This window comes from Coregonus lavaretus (genome assembly GCF_964263955.1).
Source record: "Coregonus lavaretus genome assembly, contig: HAP1_SCAFFOLD_5333, whole genome shotgun sequence".
Lineage (NCBI taxonomy): Eukaryota > Metazoa > Chordata > Actinopteri > Salmoniformes > Salmonidae > Coregonus > Coregonus lavaretus.
The window spans coordinates 23931-41211 of record NW_028164970.1 but is presented as its reverse complement, the minus strand read 5'-3'; the positions used below and the strand labels follow the sequence as shown (position 1 = coordinate 41211).

At 47.3% G+C, this 17281-nt stretch overlaps 1 protein-coding gene across 1 annotated transcript; it reads left to right on the top strand.

Moving 5' to 3' along the window:
• Positions 1–4835: 4835 nt before the first annotated feature.
• On the top strand, positions 4836–17047 carry LOC311116404 (voltage-gated inwardly rectifying potassium channel KCNH2-like; the record flags this gene model as incomplete). Its single annotated transcript, XM_084191497.1, has 8 exons — positions 4836–4948; positions 7153–7405; positions 7810–8003; positions 8171–8273; positions 8460–8756; positions 9161–9350; positions 15739–15934; positions 16718–17047. Coding segments are annotated over 8 exons (1676 nt in total), but the record flags the coding sequence as incomplete, so codon positions are not given.
• Positions 17048–17281: the final 234 nt, after the last annotated feature.

The window sequence follows — 17281 nt, the reverse complement described above, 5'->3', positions numbered from 1 at the left end:
TTAACAGTAAACATTACACTCAGAAGTTCCAAAATAATAAAGACATTTCAAATGTCATATTATGTCTACAAACAGTGTTGTAATTATGTGCAAATAGTTAAAGTACAAAAGGGAAAATAAATAAACATAAATACGGGTTGTATTTACAATGGTGTTTGTTCTTCACTGGATGCCCTTTTCTTGTGGCAACAGGTCACACATCTTGCTGCTGTGATGGCACACTGTGGTGTTTCACCCAATAGATATGGGAGTTTATCAAAATCTGGTTTATTTTCAAATTCTTTGTGGATCTGTGTAAGCTGAGGGAAATATGTGTCTCTAATATGGTCATACATTTGTCAGGAGGTTAGGAAGTGCTGCTCAGTTTCCACCTCATTTTGTGGGCAGTGTGCACATAGCCTGTCTTCTCTTGAGAGCCAGGTCTGCCTACGGCAGCCTTTCTCAATAGCAAGGCTATGCTCACTGAGTCTGTACATGGTCAAAGCTTTCCTTAAGTTTGGGTCAGTCACAGTGGTCAGGTATTCTGCCACTGTGTACTCTCTGTTTAGGGCCAAATAGCATCTGTTTAGGGCCAAATAGCATTCTAGTTTGCTCTGTTTTTTTTTTTTATTCTTTCCAATGTATCAAGTAATTAAATTTTTGTTTTCTCATGATTTGGTTGGGTCTAATTGTGTTGTTGTTGTTGTCCTGGGGGTCTGTCGGGTCTGTTTGTGTTTGTGAACAGAGCCCCAGGACCAGCTTGCTTAGGGGACTCTTCTCCAGCTTCATCTCTCTGTAGGTTATGGCTTTGTTATGGAAGGTTTGGGAATCGCTTCCTTTTAGGTGGTTATAGAATTTAACGGCTCTTTTCTGGATTTTGATAGTTAGCGGGTATCGGCCTAATTCTGCTACATGCATTATTTAATGTTTTACGTTGTATAAGGAGGATATTTTTGCAGAATTCTCCATGCAGAATCTCAATTTGATGTTTGTCCCATTTTGTGAATTCTTGGTTGGTGAGCGGACCCCAGACCTCACAACCATAAAAGGCAATGGGTTCTATAACTGAATCAAGTATTTTTTGCCAGATACTAATTGGTATGTCGAATGTTATGTTCCTTTTTATGGCATAGAAGGCCCTTCTTGCCTTGTCTCTCAGATCGTTCACAGCTTTGTGGAAGTTACCTGTGGCGCTGATGTTTAGGCCGAGGTATGTATACTTTTTGGTGTGCTCTAGGGCAACGGTGTCTAGATGGAATTTGTATTTGTGGTCCTGGCAACTGGACCTTTTTTGGCACACCTTACTGAGATTTACTGTCTGACAGAATCTGTGCAGAAGATCTAGGTGCTGCTGTAGGCCCTCCTTGGTTGGGGACAGAAGCACCAGATCATCAGCAAACAATAGACATTTGACTTCAGATTCTAGTAGGGTGAGGCCAGTTGCTGCAGACTGTTCTAGTGCCCTCGCCAATTCGTTGATATACAGTGGTGTGAAAAAGTGTTTGCCCCCTTCCTGATTTGTTATTTGTTTGCATGTTTGTCACACTTAAATGTTTCAGATCATCAAACAAATTTAAATATTAGTCAAAGATAACACAAGTAAACACAAAATGCAGTTTTGAAATTTGTTGTTATTATTAAGGGAAAACAAAATCCAAACCTACATGGCCCTGTGTGAAAAAGTGTTTGCCCCCCCTGTTATAACACAACTCAACTGTGGTTTATCACACCTAAGTTCAATTCCTCTAGCCACACCCAGGCCTGATTACTGCCACACCTGTTCTCAATCAAGGAATCACTTAAATAGGACCTGCCTGACAAAGTGAAGTAGACCAAAAGATCCTCAAAAGCTAGACATCATGCTGAGATCCAAAGAAATTCAGGAACAAATGAGAAAGAAAGTAATTGAGATCCAATCGTCTGGAAAAGATTATAAAGCCATTTCTAAAGCTTTGGGACCATTATCCACAAATGGCGAAAACATGGAACAGTGGTGAACCTTCCCAGGAGTGGCCGGCCGACCAAAATTACCCCAAGAGCGCAGCGACGACTCATCCAAGAGGTCACAAAAGACCCCACAACAACATCCAAAGAGCTGCAGGCCTCACTTGCCTCAGTTAAGGTCAGTGTTCATGACTCCACCATAAGAAAGAGACTGGGCAAAAATGGCCTGCATGGCAGAGTTCCAAGACAAAAACCACTGCTGTGCAAAAAGAACATTAAGGCTCATCTCATTTTTGCCAGAAAACATATTGATGATCCCCAAGACCTTTGGGAAAATACTCTGTGGACATTACATTTGGCATAAAAGTAACACCGCATTTCAGAAAAAGAACATCATACCAACAGTAAAATATGGTGGTGGTAGTGTGATGGTCTGGGCCTGTTTTGCTGCTTCAGGACCTGGAAGACTTGCTGTGATAAATGGAACCATGAATTCGGCTGTCTACCAAAAAATCCTGAAGGAGAATGTCCGGCCATCTGTTCGTGACCTCAAGCTGAAGCAAACTTGGGTTCTGCAGCAGGACAATGATCCAAAACACACCAGCAAGTCCACCTCTGAATGGCTGAAGAAAAACAAAATGAAGACTTTGGAGTGGCCTAGTCAAAGTCCTGACCTGAATCCTATTGAGATGCTGTGGCATGACCTTAAAAAGGCAGTTCATGCTCGAAAACCCTCCAATGTGGCTGAATTACAACAATTCTGCAAAGATGAGTGGGCCAAAATTCCTCCACAGCGCTGTAAAAGACTCATTGCAAGTTATCGCAAACGCTTGATTGCAGTTGTTGCTGCTAAGGGTGGCCCAACCAGTTATTAGGTTGTAGGGGGCAATCACTTTTTCACACAGGGCCATGTGGGTTTGGATTTTGTTTTCCCTTAATAATAACAACCTTCATTTCAAAACTGCATTTTGTGTTTACTTGTGTCATCTTTGACTAATATTTAAATGTGTTTGATCTGAAACATTTAAGTGTGACAAACATGCAAACAAATAAGAAATCAGGAAGGGGGCAAACACTTTTTCACACCACTGTACATGTTGAAGTGTGTGTGGCTTAACCTGCATCCCTGTCTCACCCCTCGGCCCTGTGGAAAGAAATGTGTGTGTTTCTTGGCAATTTTAACCACACACTTGTTGTTTGTGTACATGGATTTTATAATGTTACATGTTTTTCCCCCAACACCACTTTCCATCAATTTGTAAAGCAGGCCATCATGCTAAATTGAGTTGAAAGCTTTTTTGAAATCAACAAAGCATGAGAAGACTTTGCCTTTGTTTTGTTTTGTTTGTTTGTCAATTAGGGTGTGCAGGGTGAATACGTGGTCTGTCGTACAATAATTTTGTAAAAAGCCAATTTGACATTTGCTCAGTACATTGTTTTCGCTGAGGAAATATATGAGTCTGCTGTTAATGATAATGCAGAGGATGTTCCCAAGGTTGCTGTTGATGCATATCCCACGGTAGTTATTGGTGTGAAATTTGCCTCCACTTTTGTGGATTGGGGTGATCAGTCCTTGGTTCCAAATATTGGGGAATATGCCAGAGTTGAGGATGATGTTAAAGAGTTGCCAACTGGAATTTGTGGTCTGTATAGTTTATCATTTCATTTAGGATACCATCAACCCCACGTGCCTTTTTGGGTTGGACAGTTTAATTCGTCTTGTAGTTCATTCAGTGTAATTGGAGAATCCAGTGGGTTCTGGTAGTCTTTAATAGTTGATTTTAAGATTTGTAATTTATCATGTATATGTTTTGCTGTTTGCTCTTTGTTATATGGCCAAAAAGATTGGAGAAGTGCTCCGTTGTGGATAGATAACTCTTCATGTTGTTGTTTGTTTAGAGTTTTCCCATTTTCCCAGAAGTGGTTAGAGTCTATGGATTGATTTCTGACGTGCTGTTCCTTCTTTTTCCGTAGTGTATTTCTGTATTGTTTTAGTGATTCACCATAGTGAAGGCATAGGCTCAGGTTTTCTGGGTCTCTATGTTTTTGGTTGGATAGGTTTCTCAATTTCTTTCTTAGGTTTTTGCATTCTTCATCAAACCATTTGTCATTGTTTTAAATTTTCTTAGGTGGTCTGCTTGACATTTTTTGATTGTCATCGTTAAAGTATGGGGATTCTATTTGGGGGATATAGGTAGCACACATGAGGACATTTTTCTCAGTTGAGATAATCTCCTTATTAATTTCTAGCCAAATGTAAAAGGTTCCTGTTTTGACTAATTTAATAGAGTGGGTTAGGTTTGCTCTATACCAAATTAGCATACCCCCTGAGTCTCTTCTCTGTTTCAAAACCTGGTAGTTTGGTGGATGGGACTACCAGCTCTCTGTAACCTCGAGGGCAACCAGTCGGTCCGTCTCCTTAATATCATGTTTCTTGTAGGATGAAAATGTCTGTATTTCCTATTTCTTTGATGAAGTCTGGCTTCCTGCTCTTTAGGCCAAATGCAGACGACCTCAGACCTTGTATATTACAAGATGAGATAGTAAAAGCTTTGTGTTCCATAGTGTCTAGTGTGGTTTATGCCCGGACCATCAACGTAGGTGTGAGCAGATTATGTTGAGCATCTGATACATACCTCTTAGGTCGCAGGATGGTGCTTGGACGTGTGTAATAGTGGGGGTTGGGCCTGTTGCTCTGCTCGCGGCCTGGGCATATGTCCTGCTGTCATGTTGAGGTCCTTGCCGCAGGGGCGGGGGGCATGGGATGGGCAGAAGGGGCATAGGTCTGATATGGGGGGGCCTATATATGTTGTGGCCAGGGTTTGCTTGGGGTGGTCTTAGCTGGTTGGGGTGTGGCTGATGATGCTGTGGTCTGGGTGTAGGTCCCCTTGGTGTGGGTTCTCTCGGTGCAGGTCCTTCAGGAGGGGATCTTGCAGGTCTGGGCGGCATGTCCTTTGCTCTGTTGCTCCTGTGTGAGGTGCTGGGGCTACGGTTGAGGGTGACGTCCTTCAGGGTCCTGGCAAAAGTTGGGATTGCTGCCTTGTAGAGGTGGACCTGGTCCTAAAGGCTGTTCATGTCCGGGGTGGAGTGGTGGGCCAGGTAGACATTAGGTTTTGAGGCACAGTCTCTCGAAATGCTTGCATTCACCCGCTGGATTGTGGCAGGGTGAAAGTATTTTCGTGGTAGCAGGGTGGAGATAACCACTTGTGCATTGGGGAAAGTGGAAGAAGCTTTTTCAATCACTCCCTTGAGTGCTGTGGCCACCCTTTCCTGCTTCTCTCTCTCTCTCTCTAGGACTGAGCCTCTCTCTCTCGCTCACTCTCTCTCTCTAGGACTGAGCCTCTCTCTCTTTCTCGCAATTCAATTTCAATGTAAGGGCTTTATTGGCATGGGAAACATATGTTAACATTGCCAAAGCAAGTGAAGTAGATAATAAACAAAAAATATTAACAGTAAACATTACACTCAGAAGTTCCAAAGGAAGAAAGACATTTCAAATGTCATATTATGTCTACAAACAGCGTTGTAATGATGTGCAAATAGTTAAAGTACAAAAGGGAAAATAAATAAACATAAATATAGGTTGTATCTCTCTCTCTCTCTCTCTCTTTCTCTCTCTAGGACTGAGCCTAGACTCTCTCCAACATGCTTTAAGTGGCAACTGCAATAATGATGTAACCATTGCCTTATTCCATGATATATTCTGGAAGTGCATCTTAACGCAATTTGGGAGAAAAAAAATCCCAACATGAAATTGCAATATTGCGTCTGAACTCCCGTGTTTTTGACTTAATAAATCATTTAAAAGATACAGAGGAAACAAACCGGCCAAGTTGCTTGTTTGCTCAACATCCTCATTATGTTGTGTTGAGAGATTATAATGGTCGTCGTGATGGAGCCCCCGCCTCATGTCTGTCTGACTGAATCAGTCGTTGTCTGTCTGTCTGTCTGTCTGTCTGTCTGTCTGTCTGTCTGTCTGTCTGTCTGTCTGTCTGTCTGTCTGTCTGTCTGTCTGTCTGTCTGTCTGTCTGTCTGTCTGTCTGTCTGTCTGTCTGTCTGTCTGTCTGTCTGTCTGTCTGTCTGTCTGTCTGTCTGTCTGTCTGTCTGTCTGTCTGTCTGTCTGTCTGTCTGTCTGTCTGTCTGTCTGTCTGTCTGTCTGTCTGTCTGTCTGTCTGTCTGTCTGTCTGTCTGTCTGTCTGTCTGTCTGTCTGTCTGTCTGTCTGTCTGTCTGTCTGTCTGTCTGTCTGTCTGTCTGTCTGTCTGTCTGTCTGTCTGTCTGTCTGTCTGTCTGTCTGTCTGTCTGTCTGTCTGTCTGTCTGTCTGTCTGTCTGTCTGTCTGTCTGTCTGTCTGTCTGTCTGTCTGTCTGTCTGTCTGTCTGTCTGTCTGTCTGTCTGTCTGTCTGTCTGTCTGTCTGTCTGTCTGTCTAGAGATGGACAAGAGTAGAGTATTAAGGTTTAAGAAGAGGAGGTGTTTCGAGACATTGGTCTGGTCTGACAGCTTTATCCCAGAGTCACATATAGAAAAATGTCCACTCCTTCCTCTGAAATGTAGTTGTGGCAAGCTCCTTGCTAGAGGAGAAAATCATGAATAAGGCTCATTATATCTACATAGTAGAGCTGAAGCCTTACGAGCCCTGTGAATGTATATCAACAGATTACTGATGAAATATTGCTGTTTTGTTGGGTAAATATATTTTTTACAGAATAGTTTTAGGTTTGTTGTTGAAAGTAATTGACGGCTCAGTTGGTGGTGCATGGCGCTTGCAACGCCAGGGTTGTGGGTTCGATTCCCATTGGGGACAAGTAAGAAAAATGTATCTACTCAATGCTTACTGTAAGTTGCTCTGGATAAGGGTGTCGTGTAAATATCTAGCTATGCTGCAGACTTTTTAGTTAGTATCACCCTCTCTCCCTCCTTTCTCCCTCCCACCCCCCCTCCCTCCCCCTCTCTCCCCCACCCTCTCTCTCACCCTCCCACTAAATACCCCCTCTCTTTCTCTCACTCCCTCCCCTCTCGCTCTCTCTTTCTCCCCCTCCCATCTTTCTACCCCCACCCCCCTCCATTCACCCTTCTCTCTCTACACCCCTCTCTCTCTCTCTCTCTCTCTCTCTCTCCACCACCCTCTCTCTCCCTCCAACTAAATACTCCCTCCCCCTTTCTCTCCCCTCCCTCCCTCACCCCCCCTCTCTCCCTCTCTCTCCCTCCCCCTCCCTACCTCTCTCTACCAGGTGTTAAAGGGGTTCCCAGAGTGTCTTCAGGCTGATATATGCCTCCACCTCAACCGTACCCTCCTGGAGAACTGCAAGGCCTTCAAGGGCTCCACGAAGGGCTGTCTGCGAGCCCTGGCCATGAAGTTCAAGACCACCCACGCCCCGCCTGGCGACACCCTGGTGCACGCCGGCGACGTGCTCACCGCCATCTACTTCATCTCCCGTGGCTCCATTGAGATCCTCAGAGGCGACGTGGTGGTGGCCATCTTGGGTGAGGATGATAGAGGATCGGAGCTACTATCAACCCAAATAGTATAGGTTCTACTACGGCTTGTGTCGCATGTATTCCTAAGGGGAACGTATAGAAAACTGAATGTGGTATATTCAGAGAATCAGAGATGTGCCAGGGAACCAAATAAATAAAAATGAACCAACACTGCCATCTACTGGGAAACAATTGGTCCTACTTGTACCTCACAGAGCTTCGAGAACAGGGCACTCAAGAGGGGTGAAACGCTATCTCATTAAACAAGCGCTAGTACTGTGTACCATTTTGATTATTTAAAATCTGTAGGTTTGCCGTGTGACTTCTCAGTAATAACATATAGGACTGTTTAACGTTCACAGTTTTCAATGTATGTAAAATACAGTACAATACAGTCTCGTCTCCCGCAGGGAAGAATGACATCTTTGGCGAGCCTATCAACCTGTACGGGCGGGCTGGGAAGTCCAATGCCGACGTGAGAGCTCTGACCTACTGTGACCTCCATAAGATCCACAGAGAAGACGTCCTGGAGGTGTTAAACATGTACCCTGAGTTCTCCGACCACTTCTGGATGAACCTGGAGATCACCTTTGACCTCCGGGATGTGAGTGTTTCCTCTGCCCTTTGATTCTAAATTCAAGACCATAAAAATGCATATTCAAATATGAATTGATGAATATAAATGTGGGCTATTTACGCATTGATACTACATAAGTCCTTTAACGTCAGTGTGTGATTTTTCAAGATGTTTTCTTTTGTTAATCCCTGCAGACCAATATGATTCCTGGCTCTCCAGAAAGTAACAACTCAGACTGTGTAGGATTCAACAAACTGCGCAGACGCAAATTATCATTTCGCCGCCGGACAGAGAAGGGTAACCACAACATTCCCTTTCACTGCTTCGTCTCCGTTTATGAGAGCTAAACTCTCTCTGTGGTGCCCAGAAGAACACCCAATATCCCATGATGACCATACACACTTAGTTGTACATCACAAATCAAGTTTTCCAATTCCATCCAGTGTGTCATCATCTGTCTTTCCCTGTTTCTTCTGCTTTCAGACGACGCAGATGCAGGAGAGATAAAAAAGGAGAGATCCATCAAGACAGTTCGGCAGAGACGGAAGGAGGCGGCCAGTAAGCATGGGGAGGGGCTTGAGCCAGACTGGGAGGGGCCTCGGAGTTCAGTGTCCTCCCACTCCAGCGGTGACGAGGGGGAGGAGTCTGTGGTCACATGCCCCACCCCTCTGTCAGCTCTGCATGAGATGTCCCCGGGTCAGGCCACCACTCTGAACTTCAGGGACACTCCCGAGGGGGAGGGGGACCCCAAGGGGGGCAACACATGCAATGCACTCTCAGGTGGGTCTGGGCACACACACAGACACACAGACACACACACAGACACACAGACAGACACACAGACACACAGACACACACACAGCCTGGGCTCCCGAGTGGCGCAGCGGTCTAAGGCACTGCATCTCAGTGCTTGAGGTGTCACTACAGACCCCCTGGTTCGATTCCAGGCTGTATCACAACCGGCCGTGATTGGGAGTCCCATAGGGTGGTGCACAATTGGCCCAGCGTCGTCCGGGTTTGGCCGGTGTACGCCGTCATTGTAAAGAATCATTTGTTCTTAACTGACTTGCCTAGTTAAATAAAGGTTAAATAGAAAAAATTAAAACACACAGACAATATAAAACAATAGAATATGACTTCATACCCTATTCTTCACCTCTCTCCCCTCTCTTCTTCACAAACAGGAGCATTTTCGGGGGTCTCAAACATCTTCAGTTTCTGGGGGGAGAGTCGGGGCAGTCGTGAGTACCAGGAGCTGCCACGCTGCAGCCTGCCTTCCCCTCCCCCCCTCAACACACACATCAACAGCATCAGCCGCAGGCAGCGCACCGAGCTGGAAAACAGACTTGACCTGTTGCAGCAACAACTCAACAGGTACAGAGACATGCAGGTACAGAGACATGCAGGGACAGAGACATGCAGGGACAGAGACATGCAGGGACAGAGACATGCAGGGACAGAGACATGCAGAGACAGACTGAGACATGCAGAGACAGACTGAGACATGCAGAGACATGCAGGGACAGACTGAGACATGCAGAGACATGCAGGGACAGACTGAGACATGCAGAGACAGACTGAGACATGCAGAGACAGGCAGGGACAGACTGAGACATGCAGAGACATGCAGGGACAGACTGAGACATGCAGAGACAGACTGAGACATGCAGAGACAGGCAGGGACAGACTGAGACATGCAGAGACAGACTGAGACATGCAGAGACAGACTGAGACATGCAGAGACAGGCAGGGACAGACTGAGACATGCAGAGACAGACTGAGACATGCAGAGACATGCAGGGACAGACTGAGACATGCAGAGACAGACTGAGACATGCAGAGACATGCAGGGACAGACTGAGACATGCAGAGACAGACTGAGACATGCAGAGACATGCAGGGACAGACTGAGACATGCAGAGACAGACTGAGACATGCAGAGACATGCAGGGACAGACTGAGACATGCAGAGACAGACTGAGACATGCAGAGACATGCAGGGACAGACTGAGACATGCAGAGACATGCAGGGACAGACTGAGACATGCAGAGACAGACTGAGACATGCAGGGACAGAGACATGCAGGGACAGACTGAGACATGCAGGGACAGACTGAGACATGCAGAGACATGCAGGGACAGACTGAGACATGCAGAGACATGCAGGGACAGACTGAGACATGCAGGGACAGACTGAGACATGCAGGGACAGACTGAGACATGCAGAGACAGACTGAGACATGCAGGGACAGACTGAGACATGCAGGGACAGAGACATGCAGAGACAGACTGAGACATGCAGAGACAGACTGAGACATGCAGGGACAGAGACATGCAGGGACAGACTGAGACATGCAGGGACAGACTGAGACATGCAGGGACAGAGACATGCAGAGACAGACTGAGACATGCAGAGACAGACTGAGACACGCAGAGACATGCAGGGACAGACTGAGACATGCAGAGACATGCAGGGACAGACTGAGACATGCAGAGACAGACTGAGACATGCAGGGACAGAGACATGCAGGGACAGACTGAGACATGCAGGGACAGACTGAGACATGCAGAGACAGACTGAGACATTTAGGGACAGAGACATGCAGGGACAGACTGAGACATGCAGGGACAGACTGAGACATGCAGGGACAGACTGAGGCATGCAGGGACAGACTGAGACATGCAGGGACAGACTGAGACATGCAGGGACAGACTGAGACATTTAGGGACAGAGACATGCAGGGACAGACTGAGGCATGCAGGGACAGACTGAGACATGCAGGGACAGAGACATGCAGGGACAGACTGAGGCATGCAGGGACAGACTGAGACATGCAGGGACAGACTGAGACATGCAGGGACAGACTGAGACATGCAGGGACAGAGACATGCAGGGACAGACTGAGGCATGCAGGGACAGACTGAGACATGCAGGGACAGAGACATGCAGGGACAGACTGAGACATGCAGGGACAGACTGAGACATGCAGGGACAGACTGAGACATGCAGAGACAGACTGAGACATGCAGGGACAGACTGAGACATGCAGGGACAGAGACATGCAGGGACAGACTGAGACATGCAGGGACAGACTGAGGCAGACTGAGACATGCAGGGACAGAGGCATGAGGTGACAGAGACAGGCAGAGACTGAGACATGCAGAGACATGCAGGGACAGAGACTGTCATGGAGAATTGTCCTTATTCTTGATAAAAAACAAAGTATTTCCAGAGTTTTTGTAGAATTAAGATAGACTTTATTATAATTAGATAAAGCCGAGGTGGTCTGCAGAGCATCTGAATTCCCAACACTTGGCCCTCAGTTTATATTTAGTTCTATTCCTGCACATTTTACATACTTTTAGCCTAATCCCTCCCTGTTTAGTTCTTCCTCCATTGTCTCCAAATCTTCATCCTTTGACCGCTCCTCCCACTGATAGTGGTGAAATCTGACTTCTCCTCCTCCTCCTATTTATTCAGACTTGGAAACAATAGTGGCAGGACCAAGCTTTCTCATGGAAAAAATAACAGAGCCATGTCTTACGGTCCTCTGTAGCTCAGCTGGTAGAGCACGGCGCTTGTAACGCCAGGGTAGGGGGTTCGATCCCCGGGACCACCCATATGTAAAAATGTATGCACACATGACTGTAAGTCGCTTTGGATAAAAGCGTCTGCTAGATGGCTTATTATTATTATTATTATTATTATTATTATTATTATTATCAGTCAGGAGAAACCTTGAGATTAGGAAGTGCACACTCCTGCAGCCTGTCCCAGTTCACCTGTTTCAGAGATCGGCCCCCTCTGCACACAAAGTCTCCAGATACATTTGCACATAAAACATCCCATCTAACCCATAACACATTATAAAACATATCAATCAATACTTAAATATGGTTTAAACATGGCAGGTCCATAACCCCATTCTCAGCCATATACATTTAAGACATTCCTCGTGCATGGCTTCATGCATAGCAGTATAATCAGTTCTCAGACATGTACAGTTCTCATGCATAGTGTATATTTCCCACACAGAGTAAGAATGAGCAGGCCCATTCCCAGGAGCCATGACCTGACTCTGTCTCAGGCTCCCTCCTTGTGTACCACTCTGTACCACACTCTGTATTCACTTAGTCGTACTGCTTAGTCTTTGTGATTAACTAAAGTTTTAAAAGATTTAACTATGTTCAACCTATAGTTTTAACGTATCGTTTACTTGGGGAGTCAACTGAAAAATTGGCTTCTTTCCTGTCTATCCCCATGTCTGCTTGGTCTCCTTTTCATATCATACCGGAACCCCCTCTTTATCCAAACAGCCACCCTCCGTGGACATTGAGCCACTATGGTTTCTTCTTGTGACTATGTGTATGTGGCTATATGTATCGGGTCAGGCTATGTGTATCGGGTCATAGCGCACAAACAAGTGATAACGTTAGTTCCGTTGCTACTCCCGTCTCCACACAGCTGCACCGTTGGAGGATAGTAAAAGACAGGATGAACTGAAAAACTGTTTTCCCTCTGAGACTCTTTGTCTAGGATGAACAGAAAAAAAACATTGGTCATTCTGAGGCTCTTTGTCCTGACCGTGTGACCAGGTTACTCAGAAGCAACGAGAAACAATACAGGTCTATACAGGTATCTGTTCCTGAAGTTTATCTCCATCCCATATCCTTGACTACAGACCAGCTGCAGGGAGCTAGAGGAAACCATAATTTTGTCAGAAGCACAGCATTTTACTAAAGAAATGTCTCTACCATTGTAATATTGCATATTATAATATATGTAATGGAAAAATACCTATAGAGCCATTTCATCATGGCTCTGTTTTAACCCTTTAATTGGTTCTTAATCCATAGGCATATAGGGCATATAGGCGTTTCATTCTACAACATAAATAATTAATATATTTGGTTTGTTATGTTATCTAAGTAGTTAACTAAAAATCTCCCATAAGACCTGCAGAGACAGAGACCTGCAGAGACAGAGACCTGCAGAGACAGAGACCTGCAGGGACAGAGACCTGCAGGGACAGAGACCTGCAGGGACAGAGACATGCAGGGACAGAGACCTGCAGAGACAGACAGAGACATGCAGGGACAGAGACATGCAGGGACAGAGACATGCAGAGACAGAGACCTGCAGAGACAGAGACCTGCAGAGACAGAGACCTGCAGAGACAGAGACCTGCAGGGACAGAGACCTGCAGGGACAGAGACCTGCAGGGACAGAGACATGCAGGGACAGAGACCTGCAGGGACAGAGACATGCAGAGACAGAGACATGCAGAGACATGCAGGGACAGACTGAGACATGCAGGGACAGAGACATGCAGGGACAGAGACGGGGACAGAAAAATGCAGGGAGAGAGACATGCAGGGACAGGGACAGGGCACAGGGGCAGGGGCAGAGAAATGCAGGGACAGAGACATGCAGGGACAGGGACAGAGGGACAGGGCACATGGACGGGGCACAGAGACAGAGGCAGGGACAGAGGCAGGGCACAGGGACAGGGCACAGGGACAGAGAGAGGGACAGAGCAGGGCACAGGGACAGAGGCAGGGACAGGGCACAGGGACTGAGACAGAGACAGGGACAGGGCACAGGGACAGAGACAGGGCACAGGGACTGAGACAGGGACAGGGCACAGGGACAGGGGACAGGGCACAGGGACAGAGGCAGGGCACAGGGACAGAGACAGGGACAGGGCACAGGGACAGAGACAGGGAAAGGGCACAGTGACAGAGACAGCGAAAGGGCACAGGGACAGGGCACAGGGACATAGATAGGGACAGGGACAGAGGCAGGGAAAGGGCACAGGGACAGGGCACAGGGACAGAGACAGGGAAAGGGCATAGGGACAGGGCACAGGGACAGAGACAGGGAAAGGGCACAGAGACAGGGAAAGGGCACAGGGACTGAGACGGGGACAGGGCACAGGGACTGAGACAGGGACAGGGACAGGGAAAGGACACAGAGACAGGGAAAGGGCACAGGGACAGAGACAGGGACAGGGACAGGGGACAGGGACAAGGACAGGGCACAGGGACAGAGACAGGGAAAGGGCACAGGGACAGGGCACTGGGAAAGGGCACAGGGACAGAGGCAGGGACAGGGGACAGAGGCAGGGACAGGGGACAGGGACAAGGACAGGGCACAGGGACAGAGACAGGGAAAGGGCACAGAGACAGGGAAAGGGCACAGGGACAGAGACAGGGACAGGGACAGGGAAAGGGCACAGAGACAGGGAAAGGGCACAGGGACAGAGACAGGGACAGGGACAGGGGACAGGGACAAGGACAGGGCACAGGGACAGAGACAGGGAAAGGGCACAGGGACAGGGCACTGGGAAAGGGCACAGGGACAGGCACAGGGACAGGGCACAGGGACAGAGGCAGGGACAGGGGACAGGGGACAGAGGCAGGGACAGGGGACAGGGACAAGGACAGGGCACAGGGACAGAGACAGGGCACAGGAAGAGGGGCAAGACTGGATGGTTGCCAACTCGGGCCAAGCTCATTACAATTTCATTAGTTTAAAATGTTCTTTCAACATTCAGTTATACATGTAACCACCAAAGTAAAGGAAACACCAACATAATAGATTCTACAAGTGTCTGGAACTCTATTGGAGGGATGCGACTCCATTCTTCCACGAGAAATTCAAAAAGTGTTCAAATGGGTTGAGATCTGGTGACTGAGACGGCCATGGCATATGGTTGACATTGTTTTCATGCTCATCAAACCATTCAGTAACCACTCGTGTCCTGTGGATGGAGGCATTGTCACCTTTTGGAGGCATAGTCCAGCATTTTTATACATGACCCTAAGCATGATAGTATGTTAATTTATTTCAATTGACTGATTTCCTTATATGAACTGTAACTCATTAAAATCGTTGAAATGGTTGCATGTTGCGTTAATATTTTTGTTCAGTGTACTTTCTATCTCTCATTTAATCCAGTGTTTCCATTATTTTGCTAGTTACCTGTATTATATAATTCATTCTGGATAGAAAAAGATTTAGGAGTGTGGCTTTAAGACACTGTAAAATCACAGACCACGTATCAGTGGGATTTATTGCTACTGTTAAAGATCAAACCATTAACTGCTGTAGCCCTCTGAGAAAATGGTTAGGACATGTCTGCTACTCTGCTACTCCACTGTAGCCGCTTCCATTATCCCTTTACCCCTGTGTCTGCTACAAGTCTGTCCCCTGTCAGAGTAATGGAGGTACCCATGTAGGGAGCTAATGGGCCTGGCGCTCACCTCTCTCTTAAACCCTGCCTCACCATTACTCTGTCTGCTTCTGACAGAGACATCTCCTCTCCCTCTCTCTCCACCTCTCTCTTTCTCTCCACCTCTCTCTCCCCCCTCTCTCTTTCTCCCCCTCTCTCCCTCCCCCCTCTCTCCCTCCCCCCTCTCTCCCTCCCACCTCTCTCTCTCTCGCACTCTCTCTCTCTCCTCCCTCTTCTCTTCTCTCCTTCTCTCTCTCCCCAACTCTCTCTCTCTCCACCCTCTCTCCCTCTCACCCCCCCTCCCCCTCTCTCTTTCTCTCCCCCCTCTCTCACACTCTCTCTCTCTATCTCTCTCTCTCTCTCTCTCTCTCTCTCTCTCTCTGTGGAATAACTGTTATTTTACTCACCTTTGCTCTTATCCAGTCAGTGTCCATTGTAAAGTCTTATTGAGGTCAAAGGCCCTCTGGTAGGCTGAGGCCATGCCTGCATGTGTGTGCTTATCTATGTCTGTGTGTCTCTCTCTTCAGGCTGGAAACGAGGATGTCGACAGACATCGGGGCGATCATGCAGCTACTACAACGCCAGATGGCCCTGGTGCCCCCAGCCTACAGCACCGTGTTGTCTCCCCCTCAGGCCTCACCCTACCCTGGCCCCGGACCTGGCCCTGGACCCGGTCCTGGAGAAAGGCTGGTGCAGTCAGAGACACTGGCCTCACTCTCACAGGTACTACACACATACAGGAGATAGACCAACATGGTCTCAGAGCATTTCATATTATTCTGTACGTAAATCCGAGACACTCATGCACATTTAGTATGATACAGTATGTTATGTGTCGTATGATATGTGTTCATTTGTGGATATCCATCATCCATTTAGTATGATATACAATTCGTATGATACAATATGTTACGTATTTGCAAAACGTACAATATGTTACGGATTTTTTAAATGTATGATATGTTACAAATTCAATTTTGTTGTGGCTAATGTTAACTAGGTTGCTATCTAGCTGGCTAATGTTAGCTCTAGGGGTTAGGGTTAAGGTTAGGGTTAGGGTTAAGGTTAGGAGTTAGGGTTAAGGTTAGGAGTTAGGGTTAAGGTTAGGAGTTAGGGTTAAGGTTAAGGTTAGGGTTAGGGTTAAGGTTAGGAGTTAAGGTTAGGGGAAGTTGCTAAAGTTGTCCGTGATGAGATTCGAACACTTAAACTTTGGGTTGCTAGACATTCACGTTATACGGCCACCCATCCACCCTGACCAACCACCCTCCTTTCATTTTTACCTTAAGTAATATGTCTTATGTAACCATGCCAAACATAAAATATCATACTAATTTGAGTGTCCTGGATTTTTGTTTACCATGTTACGTCTTTGAGACCAGTCGTACATGCAGATACACCTGTAGACACACATGCAATCATACACCCGGATGTACACGTGCACACACACCCACACACACACTCCATACAGTCTTCACTGAATCCCTCCTTGCTGCGTCTATCCTCCAGGACTTTGAGGAGTTCCCCAGCAAGTCATGTGACTCTCTCCGCAGCCCTGCTGAGCTGCACCCCCAGGACTCGCCTCTGGTCAGCCCCACCGAGGCACGACGAGCCCACTCTGGACTGGGCAGCCTGGCGCTAGACCTAGGGGTTGGGGATTGGTTGGGGTCAGGGATGGGGTCAGGTTCAGGAATGGGGTCAGTGGCAGAGATGGGGTCAATGGCAGGGGCGAGTGGGCTGGACCCTGACGCCCAGCGGAGGCTCTCTCTGCCTGAGCCACAGATGCACCTGGACTCACAGACACCGCAGAGGCACATCTCTGACCCAAGGGGGAGCTAATGAGCAGGGGAGGGTGGGGGACAGGGAGGGAGAGGGAGAGGAGGGGTATCTCTGTTTTCCCCTCTGAGTGAGCCTCACCTCTAACCTCTGACCTGGGGAGAAACCTTGTTCGGAGAGGGGGATGTCTCTCCCTTTCAGGGTTCCCCTACCCGGTTCCTAAAGTTACCACAACGTTACCAAACCCACAGGCAGAAAGAGAGGGGAGCATGATCCTCCTGAACTTAGTCCGGTCCA